General features: G+C 52.4%; 5 protein-coding genes across 5 annotated transcripts; 3 read left to right on the top strand and 2 right to left on the bottom strand.

Annotated features, from left to right (window-relative positions):
* Positions 1-454: 454 nt before the first annotated feature.
* GT037_001671 (uncharacterized protein) lies at positions 455-1,797 on the top strand (the record flags this gene model as incomplete). The annotated part of the gene is made up of 2 exons (XM_038926718.1): positions 455-559; positions 640-1,797. 2 exons carry the CDS (start codon positions 455-457, stop codon positions 1,795-1,797), a joined length of 1,263 nt encoding a protein of 420 aa, XP_038790010.1.
* A 970-nt stretch (positions 1,798-2,767) lies between these two features.
* Positions 2,768-7,446, bottom strand: GT037_001672 (uncharacterized protein; the record flags this gene model as incomplete). The annotated part of the gene is made up of 2 exons (XM_038926719.1): positions 2,768-7,318; positions 7,411-7,446. The coding sequence occupies 2 exons, from the start codon at positions 7,444-7,446 to the stop codon at positions 2,768-2,770; spliced, it is 4,587 nt and encodes a 1,528-aa protein (XP_038790011.1).
* Positions 7,447-8,614: 1,168 nt separating this feature from the next.
* Positions 8,615-9,787, top strand: GT037_001673 (alpha beta-hydrolase; the record flags this gene model as incomplete). Its single annotated transcript, XM_038926720.1, has 1 exon — positions 8,615-9,787. One exon carries the CDS (start codon positions 8,615-8,617, stop codon positions 9,785-9,787), a length of 1,173 nt encoding a protein of 390 aa, XP_038790012.1.
* An 850-nt stretch (positions 9,788-10,637) lies between these two features.
* GT037_001674 (nonribosomal peptide synthetase 12) lies at positions 10,638-12,524 on the top strand (the record flags this gene model as incomplete). The annotated part of the gene is made up of 1 exon (XM_038926721.1): positions 10,638-12,524. The coding sequence occupies one exon, from the start codon at positions 10,638-10,640 to the stop codon at positions 12,522-12,524; it is 1,887 nt and encodes a 628-aa protein (XP_038790013.1).
* Positions 12,525-13,034: 510 nt separating this feature from the next.
* On the bottom strand, positions 13,035-13,470 carry GT037_001675 (uncharacterized protein; the record flags this gene model as incomplete). Its single annotated transcript, XM_038926722.1, has 2 exons — positions 13,035-13,320; positions 13,412-13,470. The coding sequence occupies 2 exons, from the start codon at positions 13,468-13,470 to the stop codon at positions 13,035-13,037; spliced, it is 345 nt and encodes a 114-aa protein (XP_038790014.1).
* Positions 13,471-15,229: the final 1,759 nt, after the last annotated feature.

The following is a 15,229-nucleotide window of genomic DNA, read 5'->3' on the forward strand; positions in this document are numbered from 1 at the left end:
CATCTCTATGATACGAACTGCTATCACTCGTGGTGCTCTTAGACAAGACATCGCGTTGTATATATATAGAATCGCGCTCTAAGCCAGCTACTGTACAATTCGAAGATATCGCGAGTTCATCTCCAATGAACGCTGGCGCAATCGCGTCCTGTACAAAGATAATGGGCTTGAGGTTTCGGCTCCCCGCTCACGGACCATGACGTTTTATCCCCGAACGGCGGCGGACCGCACCATTGCCGCAACATTGTTGCCACGAGAACTTGTGCCGAACAGGAGGTCTATGAATAGATTCATAGATTATATATGAGACTTGAAGATCTATTGCTGAGTCCTAAGTTTGTGTTTTCAATTTAGCCGTTCATCTCTCGTCAAGATCTTACTACGATTTAGGATACACATTTCGCCAAAGAAAGAAGATAAACACATATAATAACAAGAGAAGACTGATTCAAGCATGGCAGCACCAGGGGGGAACTTCTTTATCCAAGAGAAGCTGAAGACTCCGGCAAAGCATCATGAGTCTTACGAACAGCTTTGGGAGACGAAGTGGAAGAAGCCTGTATGTTCACCACTCGTCACTCAATAACATAGATGCGACAGCTGCAACCATGTTGAATTAAGTTTATTGATACATCACAGGCAGAGATGGGCGTCTACCCCTTCATGTTTGGTACAGCCTCCGATTTTGAGCCGATAGTAGAAGAGATGAAATCCAGAGACATGAAAGAGCCCTACAACTGGGACGAATACGCCAAAATCTACTTCCCGCAAGCCGAGAAGCTCAAATCGATAGCCGAAGAGGCTGAGAAGAACGGCGAGAAAGAGAAGGCATCAGAATACTACCTCCGTTCCAGCGCTGTTTACCGCATCAGCCGCTTCCCTGCGCCACGCAGCGATGTTCAACGCGAAGCATGGAAACTAGGCAAAGAAGTCTGCATCAAGGGCCTAGGAATGCGTCCGCATCCTGTGCACGAAGTCATGGTCCCACATCAACATCGCAATCAAGACGAAGGAGAACACATACCCGTTTACCACCTCGTCCCCGAAGGCGCCTCAAAAGAAAACCCGGTACCCACCGTCATCATTTTCACTGGCCTCGACGGCTACCGTACTGAGCTAGCCGTCTGGATGGAAGGCTGGCGTCGTGTAGGCGTAGCCACTATCGTTCTGGAGATACCCGGTACTGGAGACTGTCCCGCTACCGCATCGGACCCCACATCCCCAGACCGTCTCTACAGTTCACTGTTCGACTGGATAGCCACACAAGAGCGTCTTGATGCAAAGAAAGTTGCCATCTGGGCATTTAGTACCGGCGGCTACTACGCCATCCGCGTCGCTCACACACACGCAGATCGTCTGGCTGGCGTCGTAGCATTAGGAGGAGGCTGCCACTACATGTTTGAGCGCGAATGGCTCGACAATGTAAATCACCTCGAGTACCCCTTTGATCTTGCCAACACACTCGCATACAAATGGGGTTACGGAAACGACGTCGAAGCCTTCAAAAAGGAAGCTATGAACAAGTTCTCGTTGCTAAACGACGGCACGTTGGACAAGCAAACATGTTCGAGATTGCTGTTGGTGAATGGAACTGAGGATGAGATTTTCCCAATCGACGATTATTATCTTGCGTTGCAACATGGTGCGCCCAAGGAAGCGAGGTTTATAACGGGTATCAAGCACATGGGAGAGCCGGAGAGCTTCTTTGTTATCATCAAATGGCTGTATAGGTTGTTTGGTATTGAGGCCGAAGTAGGGGCACAGATGTCGACGTTGCCCTTCAAGCCAAAGTACTAAGGGGGAGAGTGAGGTATGCAAAGAGGATGAATGCAGAGAAGTAACTGAGGATATGACAGCGAGCGGAATTGAGATTAGGTCCTTCGAGATCCATGTTCTATACCCTTCCTGTTGTGACACCGTGACAGGATAGCTTGCTCAGTGTCGCTATCTTACGTTCATTTTCTGTGTTCGCAATAGCCATATAGTCTCTCAATCGTTTGAAATGATTTCTTTCTTGTTACAATTGTTTACACTTGCATCTCGTATATCGCATGGCTGCTCATATACGTGCATGCTCTTCAGATGTCAGCCGCTCCAATGCACTCACATACTCTTCCAGAGAAGAATGCAGATATGCTCAATCGATAACAAGTCACAAAGTGAGGCACAATATCTACGAGCAGACAGCTGATAAGGCAATGCAAGTTCCATTAGAAATTATCTACGTCACATTCCCGATCCCTCTGCTCGACTCGATCCAACATAAGCGTACATCAAACACGATCAGTTCGTCGTGCAAGGAAAATTCAAGCTTGAATCTAAAGCGAAGGGTATTGCGGCAGATGCGCATATATGTCGCGGCATCGCCAGAGAGACATGGAACAAAAAAGGAAACTGGTATCATTGTTCTTCCCGAGAAGCCCTGCCTGCATCACGCAAGCCGCCAGCTGAAGGGGAGAGAAAGGAAAAGGAAAAGGAAAACAGCCAAGTACAGCACAGTGTGTATATTGGAAAAGAGAAACTGATATGTTCGTGGGTCGTGCTCAAAGATGAGACGGTGATAGTGGATGTGTAGTGGAACGACGACAAGCCAACAATCTGTTCGAAACACGAGCAAAAGATGCAAAGGAAACGCGCGATCGGCTCGGTGCTGTAGATGACGAGTGTTCCAGCCTATGGCTCTTCACATGAGTAGTGGGAGCCATAGGGCGGTCTTGGTGTCTTCTCATAACTCTACAAACGCGAATTAGCCACTAGCTAAACTCGCTCAGTCATTCAGTCCAAAGACCCGCCTTAGACCTTGGAACTTCTTCTTCTTTCCGCTTCGGCCGTAGGAGACGGAACGGCCTTGGGCGTCAACAATGGGCGCTGAAACATTGGAGATAGCGCTAGACTGTCGGTTGGCGAAGCGCGGTCTGCGAGCCGTGACACCATCTGAACTCATTGGACGGTCGTCAGTGCCAATGACAGGTGGAGGTTGAAGTGGCCATTCGGGAGTCTTTCTACGTTGTAGTTTAGGCGATCGAGGAGAGGTGGGTCTTGGGTCGCCGAATTCTTTGTCCTCGTCGATGGGCGTCATGGGATACCCCAGATCGCGGTTGCGTTGTGTGGGTGGCAAAGGAATCTCATCAGACGCTGGAGCGTGTTGCGTTGGCTCGGGCTGCACCTGAACGGCTTGTGGCTGAGCATTAGTCTTCTTCTTTCCTAGGCCGAAGAAACCACGCTTCGACTTGCTCTTGCCAGCATCTCCAAACGAGGGCAAAGGCGCATGCTTGCTGTCACGCAAAGAGCCGGCGGAGAGGGCTGCACCTTGTGCGCCCGAGTTACCGTTTGCACCATTTGTCACTGGTGTGGCTTTAGGGACAACGTTTGTGGTTTCATCATCCGCTTCTTCCTCTAGATCGGTAGAGTCGCCATCCTCTTCGCCCGCTTTTCTAGGAATCCCTCGTACTGGCGCCAAACCTGGAGGCAGGGTGTAATCAGCAGGCTCATCATCGTCCGAATCGTCAAATCGACTTTGGAAACGAGACGGTCGAGCGTCGTCTTCTTCGTCGCTTGAATCGGCGAAACGACTCTTGAACGCAGCTTTCGAAGCCTTGGCAGGTGGTGCCTTTTGTTTCGGCGCTTTAGACGGTTTAGGCGGCAGTGTCTGCTTGTTGAAGACGGGCATTGGCGGTGTAGGCGACGAAGGACGAACATCAGATCCTCTGCGGAATCTTCCCATTGGCGACAATGATCGAATGCTGAACTTCGATGACTTTACTGGTTCTGGCGTTGGCGAAGAAGGCCGCATAGATCTTCGCATGGCGGACGGTGTGGCTGGTGGAGAAATTGCCCGGACTTGCTTAGGTGCCGGAGCACTTGCTCGCATAGTGGGTGCAGGTTCTTGTCTCATTGAGCCGCGCATTGTATAGCGCCCACCTTGCTCCCGTCCTCCGCGCTTTCTGGCGCGTTCGCGTTGGAAACTGCTTACAGAAGCATCAGAGTCACTGTCGTATGTAGGTGCTGGTGCAGCCATCGGTTTTGCCGCAGGCATGCTCTGTGGTCTGCCCTTGGAGACAGCAGCAGCAGGCGGGATGTTCCTCTTTTGGAGAGCACCTCGCGGAGGTTTGGTGTCCATAGGTACCATACTGTGTCGCGACGCTGCTAGACCCATGCTTGGTGCCGGCGAGGCATCCGCTGAACGCATACTTTGTCGCATCTGGGGCTGCGCTCTAGGAGTCGTGTCTGAGGGTCCCCGCATGCTCGTCCGCATAGTTGATCCCATCTGCGGTCCTGCTCGCGAAGGCGGATCCGAACCTCCTCGCATAGTTCGCTTCATATGAGTCTCAGAGGCACCTTCCCTCGGCGTAGCCGTCCGCAGGGTCGTCCTAGCTTGTGATTCAACTGGGCGCGCCGGCTGTGGTGCAGGGCTCTTCTTCAAAGCAGACTTGAGAGGTTTTGCCGGAGACTGATCAGCTGATGGAGTAGTAGTCCGTGGAGGTGGTATGGCTGTGACCTTGCGCTCTGGTTTTGCATCTGGTGTATACTCGCGTGAGGAAGATGGTGCTGCCATCTCTTCTGAGACTGGAGCCTGCATGACTCGAGAAATTACCTCCTGAGCATGTGAAGCTCGTTCGGGGGGCGCTTGAGTCTGCCCTAGCTCTGAGTTTGGCTTCTTTAAAGACGCATTGAGACCGCTCCAATGTTGTTGAGCAGCGTTCCAATCTTGCGTTGGTGTAGTATCTGAGTCGCGGTGGTCGTCCACGGCGGTGTCTAGCTGGAGATTCGAAGTAGCCTTGTCTGTGGCATCTGCATTTGCGTATCTTGAAGACATCAACCCAGAAGAAGACGCGGCAACAGGCTTCTCCATTAGGGCGTTGATGCTGCCGAACCCTTCACCATCAGAGAGATCTTCGTAGGCGTCACTGTAAACGCTGCTGTTATCGTCTGTGGTCTCGTCGTATTCTTCCGCCTGGGTAGTAGACTTCGGCTGTTGCGTTGTTGAGTCCAGGACGGGCGCAGACGTCGTGGAAGTCGGGTTAACCGTCTTCTTCTCAGCTTCAGAGACTTCCTCGCCCCAACCCCCAGGTATCGTCATGCTCTGATATACGGGTTCAGACCTCTCGTTCGGGCTAGGGGTGGCGGGCTGGAGTGCGATGTTAGGTACCTCCACGACTTGTTCAGTGATGGGAGCCGCCGCTGATGTTGTCTCTTCTTGTGATACGGACAATGACTTCGGCTCCGGAGCAGGTGGCTGTTGCGAAGTCTCCATGGGCCTATGGGTGTCTGAGTAGTCGCTGGAGTCCGACACATAGCCACTCCCTTCGACAGTAGTGACATCGGGAGGTAGCGGGTCGCTGTGAGTTGCATGCTTTTGGGCGAAGTCCTCTGCGACAATATTTCCAAGCGCGTTGTCACTAGAGGCGTTCGAAGTAGGGAACGTCTCTGTAACCTTCTCAGCCATGTTTTCCTGCGGTCGTCGCTCCTTCTCGCGTATACTACCGAACACTGGTAGAGCAGCGCGTGGCTTCATGAAGTCTTCGAACTCATCCTCCTTTTCGGCTATGGGGCTCCACTTGGGCGCACCGGAACCTCCGAGAGGTGCCTCTGTATCAGTAGCTTTGCCCAGTAGTACTGGTTCTTCCTCAAAACTAACACGAACGTTTTTCTTCTTCTTCCTGCCTCCGTCATCAGACCCAGTGTCAGATGCTTCGCTCGGAGCGAAACGAGCGGAGAGACGTCCATTTGCAGTCGCTGGCGAGCCGCCGCGGCGCGAAACCGAAGGCGAGCTCTTCAAGACAGACTTTGCAGGGGACACTGAGCGCGGGAGCGGGTCATGCTTGGTGCCTGCAAGTTCAACGGGTACAGCTGCAAAATGGGCGGTACGCGGTGGGCTCAGTGAAGCATTCCGGTCATGCGCCTCGGGAAGACGGCCACGGCCCTGGCCACTAACAGAACCTGCAGGTGTCGAATTGGCTGGAGTAGTCACTGGAGTAGCCAGGCGAGGATATGAGCTATCCTGGTTCGGAGCGAATTTGGGCGAAGGCACATCGTCTTCATGACCAACTATAGTGCCATAACCAGAGTCTTCCAGTTTGCGACTGGTGTTTGCATGCTCCTGGGGTGGGAAGTCGGCATCGATGAAATCGCCAGAATGTCTTGTTTCGGTAGCTGCGTTGAACTGCGGTTCGAGAGCTTGCGTTACAGGTTCTTCTCGTCTCTGCGGTGCTTGTTGCTCCTGTCGGACATAGTGGCGTATAGGACTTGGTGAGCCCCGGCCCATCTGGTTTTCAGGTATGTGGACTGAGTGGAAGGTGTCGAGGTGCTGTGACACGTACCGCGGCGCAGGCTCCGGCTCTTCGTGTAGCTCTCGGTGACGGGCCATGGCATCCTGCTTATGGATGAACTTGCGCGTCGAAGGATCATAGATGGCATCTGGCGAGTTGGGATCGACTGGACGAGGAGCGCGCGGCGGCAGGTAGGATTGCGATTGTACAGCAGATCCAGATGGCTTGGCACGCATACTGCCGCTCGACAGTCTTGCGCCCTGAACGCCCTGTGATAACTGGTGTGTCTTGACTGGACGTTCAGCAGCATTCTGGACGGACCGTTGAGCGTTCTGGAGATCATAGCTGGAGACGCCACTAGATGTCTTGGGTCGCGATGTCGAGGCCATGCGTTGGACTGCCTCTTGGTTTACAACCGGGCCACCGAACCATCCTTTGCTAGATGGAGGCGAGGGGTTTTGGCGTGTGCCTATTGCGCCTGGAGACATTGGGCGGGAGAAGTTTACAGATCGCGAGGCGTCGTCTTCCTCGGATACTTGGGCAAGATGGCTAGCAGGCCGTTGGCCTCTCCCGACGGGGTTGGCGCCCCTATCCAGGCTGACGCCTCGGCCTCTGCCTCCTGCTGGTGCTGGTGATCCTCCTCGATACGTGGGCTCCAGGCTGGACGCACGCCGATGGACGACACTTGCCTGCTGTTGTATGTTCTTTGGCACTGGCGGGACTGGCGGCGCATCCGTGTCAGCTGGGCTCCCTCGGCCAGGCGATGGCGCGCGGAATGAGCGCTCTGTCATGGAGCCTGAGCTCGACTGTCGGCGCAGGCCAGGGGCACCGGGCTGCTGTCTCGAGAAGCTGCCGTTTGACGACAGTGAGCCGCGGCGCACCATGCGCTTCGTGACTGTCTCGCCCACGGGAGTCGGCGTGGTTACGTGGGTGCGCAAGGCGGCAGCGGCGGCTGCAGACGAGAGGTCGCCATGGGATTCGGCATTCTTTATAAAAGCCTTGGAGGCGGCAAGCGAGGCGGATGCGCTGGGTGGAGGGGCTCGTTGGGGCTGCATCGGGCAAGAATTGTTAGCATCGCGTCGCCAGAGGGCCTGCTGAGCGCGACACGAGGTTTGCGCGCGCACCCAAGGCGAGTACCTACCGGATTGGACGCTGCCCGTCGTCGTTTCCCGAACATTGTGGTGTGGTGAATTAGAGATTACGGCAGTTGCGACTGGCTCTGCATTTCCGTGTGCATGCGAGGGTGTGGTGGCTTCGGAGATGCAGCAAGGGTCGTCGAGATGATGTCACGTCTGCAGGGCGGAACCGTGCGGATTGATTGAAGTGAATGAGAGAGGACGGCTACTCGCGTCAAACCACCGAAAGAAAAAACAAATCACAGGGCGCAGGTGAGTTGGGGTCTTCTCACGTGTGGAGGGACTGGAAATTGAAAAGGGCTCGAAGACGCATCTGGGCGGAGTCGACTTGTTGTAGCTAGCAAAACAAGTAAGAGGATCGTCATCTTCCCGGACATCTCAAAAGCTTAGGCCGACCTGCTGGCGCCGCAAAGGTAAGATTCGCGCCGGCGCCATTTGCTACCGTCGCAAAAAAAAAGTGCCAAACGCTTCACCGTCTCATCCAGACGCCAAACATGCGTCGTTGTCGAGGGTGAGGCTGTCGCGTGTGTCAGGGACAGCGTGGCTTTGCCCTGCCAGATGCGGTCTAGACGTGCCTCAGACGCAGCTGTGTTTTGTTTATTTTCGCCCTCACTCCCTGTCTACACTCTTGTCCATCCTGCAAACGCGCACGCACTTCTCCTGACGCTTTGCACCACACGGTCCCTGATTTGTACCTCTCCAGCTAGTGGCCCTGTCGAAGCACCAGCACCAATCTGGCCAGTTCCATGTCCGGCGCCACTGACGTATGCGATATCTCCACGAAGCCGTCGTAGCGCCGGCTGGGGTCCGCGGTTTGATTCGCGAATATATTCCAAAGCATAGCATGCTCACTGGCCGGTCATCGCCGTTTGCCAGTCACACGTCGCAAAGGCAGCAACGTACTACGACAGAATCAAGGCAGCTCCATCTTGAACAACACTCGACTTGAACATTGACAGCATCTAAAGCACATGTTTGCGTCAGAACCTATGTGGGTTCTATGATCGCCGAACTGGCCCACTCAACGATGCGAGATCGCCAAGGCCGCATATCTTCCCCGCGCTAATAGCATCGTGACGATTTCCAAGGTTGCCAACATGGCCAGCTTGCCTTTCTATCAAGTAGGGATCACGTGAAAACATACCACACCTCACGCCTGTCATTGCTCACACCTTGTCTTGATCTGCATACGTGTAGCATTTTCTTAGTATGGCGTCGTCAGCGTCGCGCCTTCCGCCTCTGCCACTACCAGACGGTATCGTCGAGAACTACGTCTACTGCCCCTCCAATGGCCTTACTTTTCACACACTCGAAGCTGGCTATACTCTGCAACGGGATAAGCCTCTGATAATTCTATGTCATGGCTTCCCAGAACTCGCCTTTTCTTGGAGGAAGGTCATGGTGCCTATCGCTGAGGCAGGCTATTATGTGGTAACCTTTGATCAGCGAGGATACGGGCGAACAACTGGTTGGGACAACTCTTCCTACTCCAACACAAACTTATCGCAGTTTGCTCTGACCAACGTGGTTCGCGATGTCGTGACCCTGGTCAATGCTCTGGGTTATCGAGAGGTCAAGTGCATTGTTGGCCACGACTTTGGTGCCGTCACTGCAAGCATGTGTGCTTTGATGCGTCCGGATTTCTTCAAGAGCGTTGTCATGATGAGTCATCCTTTTAAAGCGCCCGCGCTCTTGCCATTCGATATAGCCCACGGTGACGGTGAGACTGACGGACACGCGCCACAGCCGGACATCCACGCTGAGCTGGCAAATCTGCCTGTGCCGAGGAAACATTACAAGTGGTACAACAGTACCAATAGAGCTGCAGGCGATTGGCTAAACCCAAGCCAAGGATTGCATGCTTTTCTCAGAGGGTATCTTCATGTCAAGTCAGCTGACTGGAAAGAGAACTCGCCTCACCCTCTTAAGAGCTGGACGTCTGAAGAGATGGCTAAAGTACCCAACTACTACGTTATGCCGTTGCACAAGTCAATGCCTGATACCATCGCTGACATGATGGTCAACCAAGATAGCTCGGCAACCGAACGGTGGATGCCTGATCGGGATTTGACAGTCTACGTCCAAGAATGGTCACGAACAGGCTTTCAAGGTGGCCTCAACTACTACCGAATTACCACTGATCCGAACAATATGAGAGACCTCCACCTATTCGCGGGCAAGAAGATCGAATGTCCGAGTACCTTCATCTCAGGCGCTAAGGACTGGGGCAACTACCAGCAACCTGGGGCTATCGAGGCCTATCCCGAGTCATGCTCCGACTTTAGAGGGATCCGGTTCATCCAAGGTGCAGGACATTGGCCTCAACAAGAGCAGCCGGAAAGTGTTGTTGAAGGGGTACTAGGATTCATTCGCTCTCTTTAAGTGGGTTGCAGTTACGACGTGTACAGATGTCTGCAGATACATGCGATCCTATCGATTTATCAACTCTTGCGTCTGCATATTACCTGTATTGTTTCGGGCTGGATCCAGCCACTTACTAAGGGCATCCCTTCCACGTCGGCTCATCGTCTTGTTGAGGTCGCTACGCCGCCACGCCGCAATTCCTTCTCATCCTTCTCAGCAAGAGCTGCTGTCCGATCGCTCCCTATTGCCCGGCATTCGGGCCTGCAACCAGATCTGTAGTCAAGCACTGTCGGTATTGTGGTATTAGGAAGCTCTATAGTCGAGATCCACTATTATCACACGCTAAGCTACGCAATGCAACGTCAGTGATACATTAAGACACCACAAACGGCGCAAAACGTCAAGCCAAACGCTTGTCCAATTCGGCGCAGGCTATTTCCACTCAAAATATGACCCGGAGCTCTATTTCAGGTCGACAGGAGACGTACATACATGTGCATTATAATGATAGCGAAGACGACTTTGGGGTCCGATCGATCGGGGGATTTGAAACGAGCTGACAATGTCTTTGTATTTAGAAGCTAGAGCTAATTGTGAGTACATCGGGTCTCGCTTGGCTGCGGCAAAGCGGCGTGGGCGTCTATTTCCCCTGATTTCGTATGCAGCTCGCGGCAGTGCTGACTCGGCGCTAGAGCCGTTTCTTGATGATATGTGCTTGGCACATCATCCATCATCAACGTGCAGCGTACACTTGCCTCATTCTGGATGACCAGATTATGAGATGGGCAGGATAGCACTGTATAAGTTGGAAGGACGGGACGAGGCGATGGTGCGGTTGTGCACAGGGGACTTTCACTGATTCGCAAAAATGGCCACTCCTACTACGACTCCTTCAGCCACTTCTTCCCGAACTTCACCAGTTCCTTCTGCCAACTCTATTGCAAAATTACGTCAATCGGTCGAGCACTGCCGAGAGATCACGCCCCATGGCCGTCGTAGCGCTCCCCTCGATCACAATCAGCCTCTTATTCATGGCACATGCGCTCATGTCATGCCCAGTGTGGTCCGGCCAATCGACAATTCAAACACTTTATTAGATTCACTCGATCAGACCCTCGCCAGCTGTTCTGTTTCGGACGTGTCTGAAGATGGATACGCCGATACCAACAACCCCAACGAAGCCAAGACCTACCGAAGTAGTCACCAAGACACGTACGATCCTTTGGACGAGACATGTTATCAGAAACCGTACCATATGCCACAGGGAACGCATAGTAAATCGAAGAAGTTTCCGCAGGCAGAGTACGTAGAGGTCTACAAAGGGCCACTGCTGAAGCCTATTGACGAGAAGAACATTGGCATCAAATCATCAGTAACAGTGTCTTCGCACGCTCTATCTTCCACGGGGTCTCTGTCTTTGACAGACACTAGACCTCGACAAAGAATTCTAAGCTTCTACCTTCATTGGTTCACAGCATATCGGATACTCATCGCGCTCACCTTTCTAATTAACGTCGTAGTGTTCATTGTGCACATTAGAAAAACTCGCCACGAGAATTTTGCCCTTTCTGGACCTCTAATCGCTACGGCCGCCAATATCTTCGTTGCCGTCTTTGTGCGTCAAGAAGACCTCATCAACGTAAGCTTCTCCTTCGTAGCCAAAACTCCAGCTAGTCTGCCGTTATGGCTCCGGAAGATGATTGCAGACTTTCACCACTACGGCGGACTACACATTGGATGTTCCATGGCAGCACTGCTATGGTACTGTTACTTTGTGTCCCTCAACACAGAATCCTTTCTCGATACCGCAAAGCAGGACAAGGCTACGGGCTGGATGTGGGCCGACATCTTCACCTGTTACGCCTTCCTCCTGTTCATCCTAGTCGTCTGTATTCTAGCAATTCCACGTCTCCGAGTGAGATTTCACGACACGTTCGAACACACGCATCGCTTTGGTGGATGGGCAGCATTACTAGTACTATGGATAAATGCAGGCGTGGCTAGCAATAACCCAGGCAGCTCAGCTCTCTACGCCAACACCGCCCTCTGGCTCCTAGCCGCGACAACCTTCCTCATAATCCTACCATGGACCCGCATCCGCCGCGTACCCATAACCGCCGAAGCTGTTTCAAGCCGCGAAGTCAAGCTTAAATTCCCTTACAAAAATATGCCCTACACTTCCACAACCCGCTTCTCGCTATCCCCGCTTCTCGAATGGCACGCCTTTGCCACGATCCCTATCCAAGCCTCATCTACACCAACTATCACCTCCGCATATATAGTCATCTCGGCAGCGGGTGACTGGACAAAGTCTATCATCACCTCTCCACCTACTCACATCTGGCTTCGCAAACCTGCCACCAAAAACTTCCTCTCCTTCGCCCCATTGTTCGACTCCCTCCTCCTTGTAGCCACCGGTGCAGGTATCGGTCCCTTGCTCTCCCTTTTGAGCTCACCAGCCATCGTACACATGCGCGAACAGGGCAAGCAGGTTAGGGTCATGTGGGTTGTGTATGATCCTAATGCGGAGCATTGGGGGTTCGCGCAGGATATTATACGGAGAGTGGATCCGGAGCCGAAGATCTTTGACTCTAGGGACGGGAGGCCCGATGTGGCGTGTGAGGCAGAGGTTATGAAGAAAGAGTGCGAGTTGGAGGCTGTTATGGTCGTTAGTAATCCGAAGGCTACAAGAGAGGCCGTTGAGAGAATCAAGGGGAACGGGGGTGCGGCTTACGGGGCTGTGTTTGACTCTTAGGGTCGGGGTGCGTTGTACTGACCAGGTCGCCAGGTACTTGTTCGTTATGGTTTCATGTGTCTAATTTGGTCGTTGGACCTTAGAAGCTAGGCCTCTTTTCAGTTGGGTGGGTTGGCAAACCGACCCTTCATAGCATTCATTATGGCGTTTTTCAATGGACACACGCCTGTGTCCATATCGTTTGACAGTCAAACTTAGCCGCGTAAAGCCCTTACAAGGATCTACTATGATATTCTGGTACCAGTATTTTCAGAAGCACTGCTAAAAGATCATAGTATAAGGTGTAGATGTGCACGGATCGTTGCAAGTATGTGATACATGTTTGCATGACGGTTTCTTCGAGCTGAAGAGCCATCTTATCATTCTTCAACCACCATTACCATTAACACATTAACCTAGTAGCCAAAAAGTACGAATCGTTCCTCTCCCGTACTCATCACCCACGCACTCCTGGTATCAAGACATCCGACTGCACCGGCATCCCTCACAACTACCATTGCATGACACCACTTAAACCATAAGCGCAGCGAACAAGCCTCCGAACACACCCACAACCACGGAACCCATCGCCATGTTTGCTGCCGCAGCACCTGTGAACTCCGGCATGTTACCCGAAGCGGTCGCGCTGCCCATCATTCCTGATCCAGACATCATGATGATGCTTGGCTTGGTCTCGTTACTGCCAGCGGCACAGGACGGCACGGCAACAGCGGAGCGTGTCACCATTACATCGGCCGGGGCGGCGGAGGGGCAGCCTGGGTGGACTGTGAGGGTGGATGTTACGGCGGGAGATTGGCTGTGGCGCGTTAGTCGAGTTGAGTATGACTGAATTGTAGAAGAAAAAGGTAGGGAGCAAATGTGCTAGGAGAGATAGAGAGCTTGCTTACGCCGAGACGGTGCTGGATAGCACGACAGCAGTGCTGAGAATGGACGCCGAGAACTTCATATTGGGAGTTTTAAGGTGCGAATGCAGTTGATTAGATGGTGGCGTATGTAGTATATGTTACGACTACAAAAGAATGTACGATGACTTTTAGAATTTGAGGGAATGGAAAGAGAAGAAGCGGTAATTGAACAGCGCATATGCCGCTTCTTTGTATCCACACCTGGCGACTTACCTCCATCATGCGCACAGTTCACCTCCTTAGTTCTTCCTCCCGAGGTTGATTCCAGTTTCTACCTTAGGATATATCGAACGCGGCAGTTCTACTCTAAGTGAGCCAATGAACTACTAGCATATTGTCCTACTCGCCTCCCAAACAAGCTACAACTCACTTCCACAACTTACTAGAGCCCCTTCATTTCGAACAACCGTTGGCAAGTGGCAAGATCGCAACAGAATGGCCCGGCCAATTGTCCAAGTCTCATCGGGTTGTATGTCTTCCGAGAATACATTCATCCCAAGGTCACGTCCCCACTCTATCAGACACAGATGCAGCAGAGTTGAGTGTTGATCAACGGGCAAGAAGTTGCCGAATTTCAAAGGCGCGGGAGGGAAAGAAACACTCACGGCTGCTAGAACCAAGCTAACGGTCTAAAGTACGGAGAGACTGTGTGCCGCCGGTAGTTGGATAAGGCGGCTAGGTGGTAAGACCAGTGGGTTGTAATTTACCTGGCTAGCTCAAGGGTAAATGGAACGTGGAGGTGGGAAGTTCCGTTTGTATTTCGAGAGTCCCTGTACTAGCGAACGGTGCTGGTTCCGGGAGTGCGTTAGCCTTCGACGTTCAAGTTTGTAACCAGGCTGGCGGTCTAGCAGGATGTAGAGAATCGTTATTGGAATGATAATTTGTTCCATTAGCGTTTCCATCCATGCACAACAAAGAGAGCTTAGGAAAAGACAGGAGGAGCAATTGCTTTGTAGTTGCTCCCTACCTTGGTGCATACCAATTGCTTCCTCTTCAGCTTACGTTCTCTAAACATCCTTTCTCGATATAGTCTTCCATATCCGCCGACATTGCCCCTCGGAAACTCACCTTTCCATAGTAACTTCAACACCTTCCATGTCCTCCGGTCGTAGATCCCGTCGCGATCAAGCCACTGCGGAGAAAAAAGGCTTCAACAGCACGTGTAGTCTGAACGGGAAGAAAAGCTGACAATTGTAAGTTGTTGTCCCCTGACTAAAATGGTCATGATTAGCTGCGTACTAGAGCAGTCTTGGTATAGTTGAGCCCGTTTTGTAGTAGCGCGACGTCATTCTCGAGCTTAACCGTCCTAGCGCCATATTCGGATGGTGAAGGTTCCGTGGTACACAACATCACTAACCTGCCGCGATTTTGCGGGGAATGACTCTTGGACCCTTACTGTTACTCGTTCCTTCTTTCCAAGGCCTTACTCTCGTCTAGAAGTAGTAATCAAGGTCGTTGGTCTCTGCCTGATCGGGATGACGGTGGATCAGTTGGTGAGGTTAGGCTGATCGGGATGTTAGCTACCCTGGTGCTTGGGCTGTGAGATCGCGACTGGCGCCGGATGGAATCATGTCCGTCTACGGGAGTTTGTGCCTAGCTTAGGCTACGGAAGATGATGATGAGATTGGGATGGGCGAGCTCGAAGAGGGGTAGTAAGCTTTCAGTCTTGTCTTTGCGGGCGACGAGGAAGGAGAGTAATGGTAGGTATAAGATGGAATGGTTTTCGCCGGATTGAAAGAGATATCTCACAGCATCCCAACTACTACTCTGAGCATCTCTACTACACATTCTCTTGTACTC

This window comes from Alternaria burnsii, assembly GCF_013036055.1.
Source record: "Alternaria burnsii strain CBS107.38 chromosome Unknown 750, whole genome shotgun sequence".
NCBI classification, from domain to species: domain Eukaryota; kingdom Fungi; phylum Ascomycota; class Dothideomycetes; order Pleosporales; family Pleosporaceae; genus Alternaria; species Alternaria burnsii.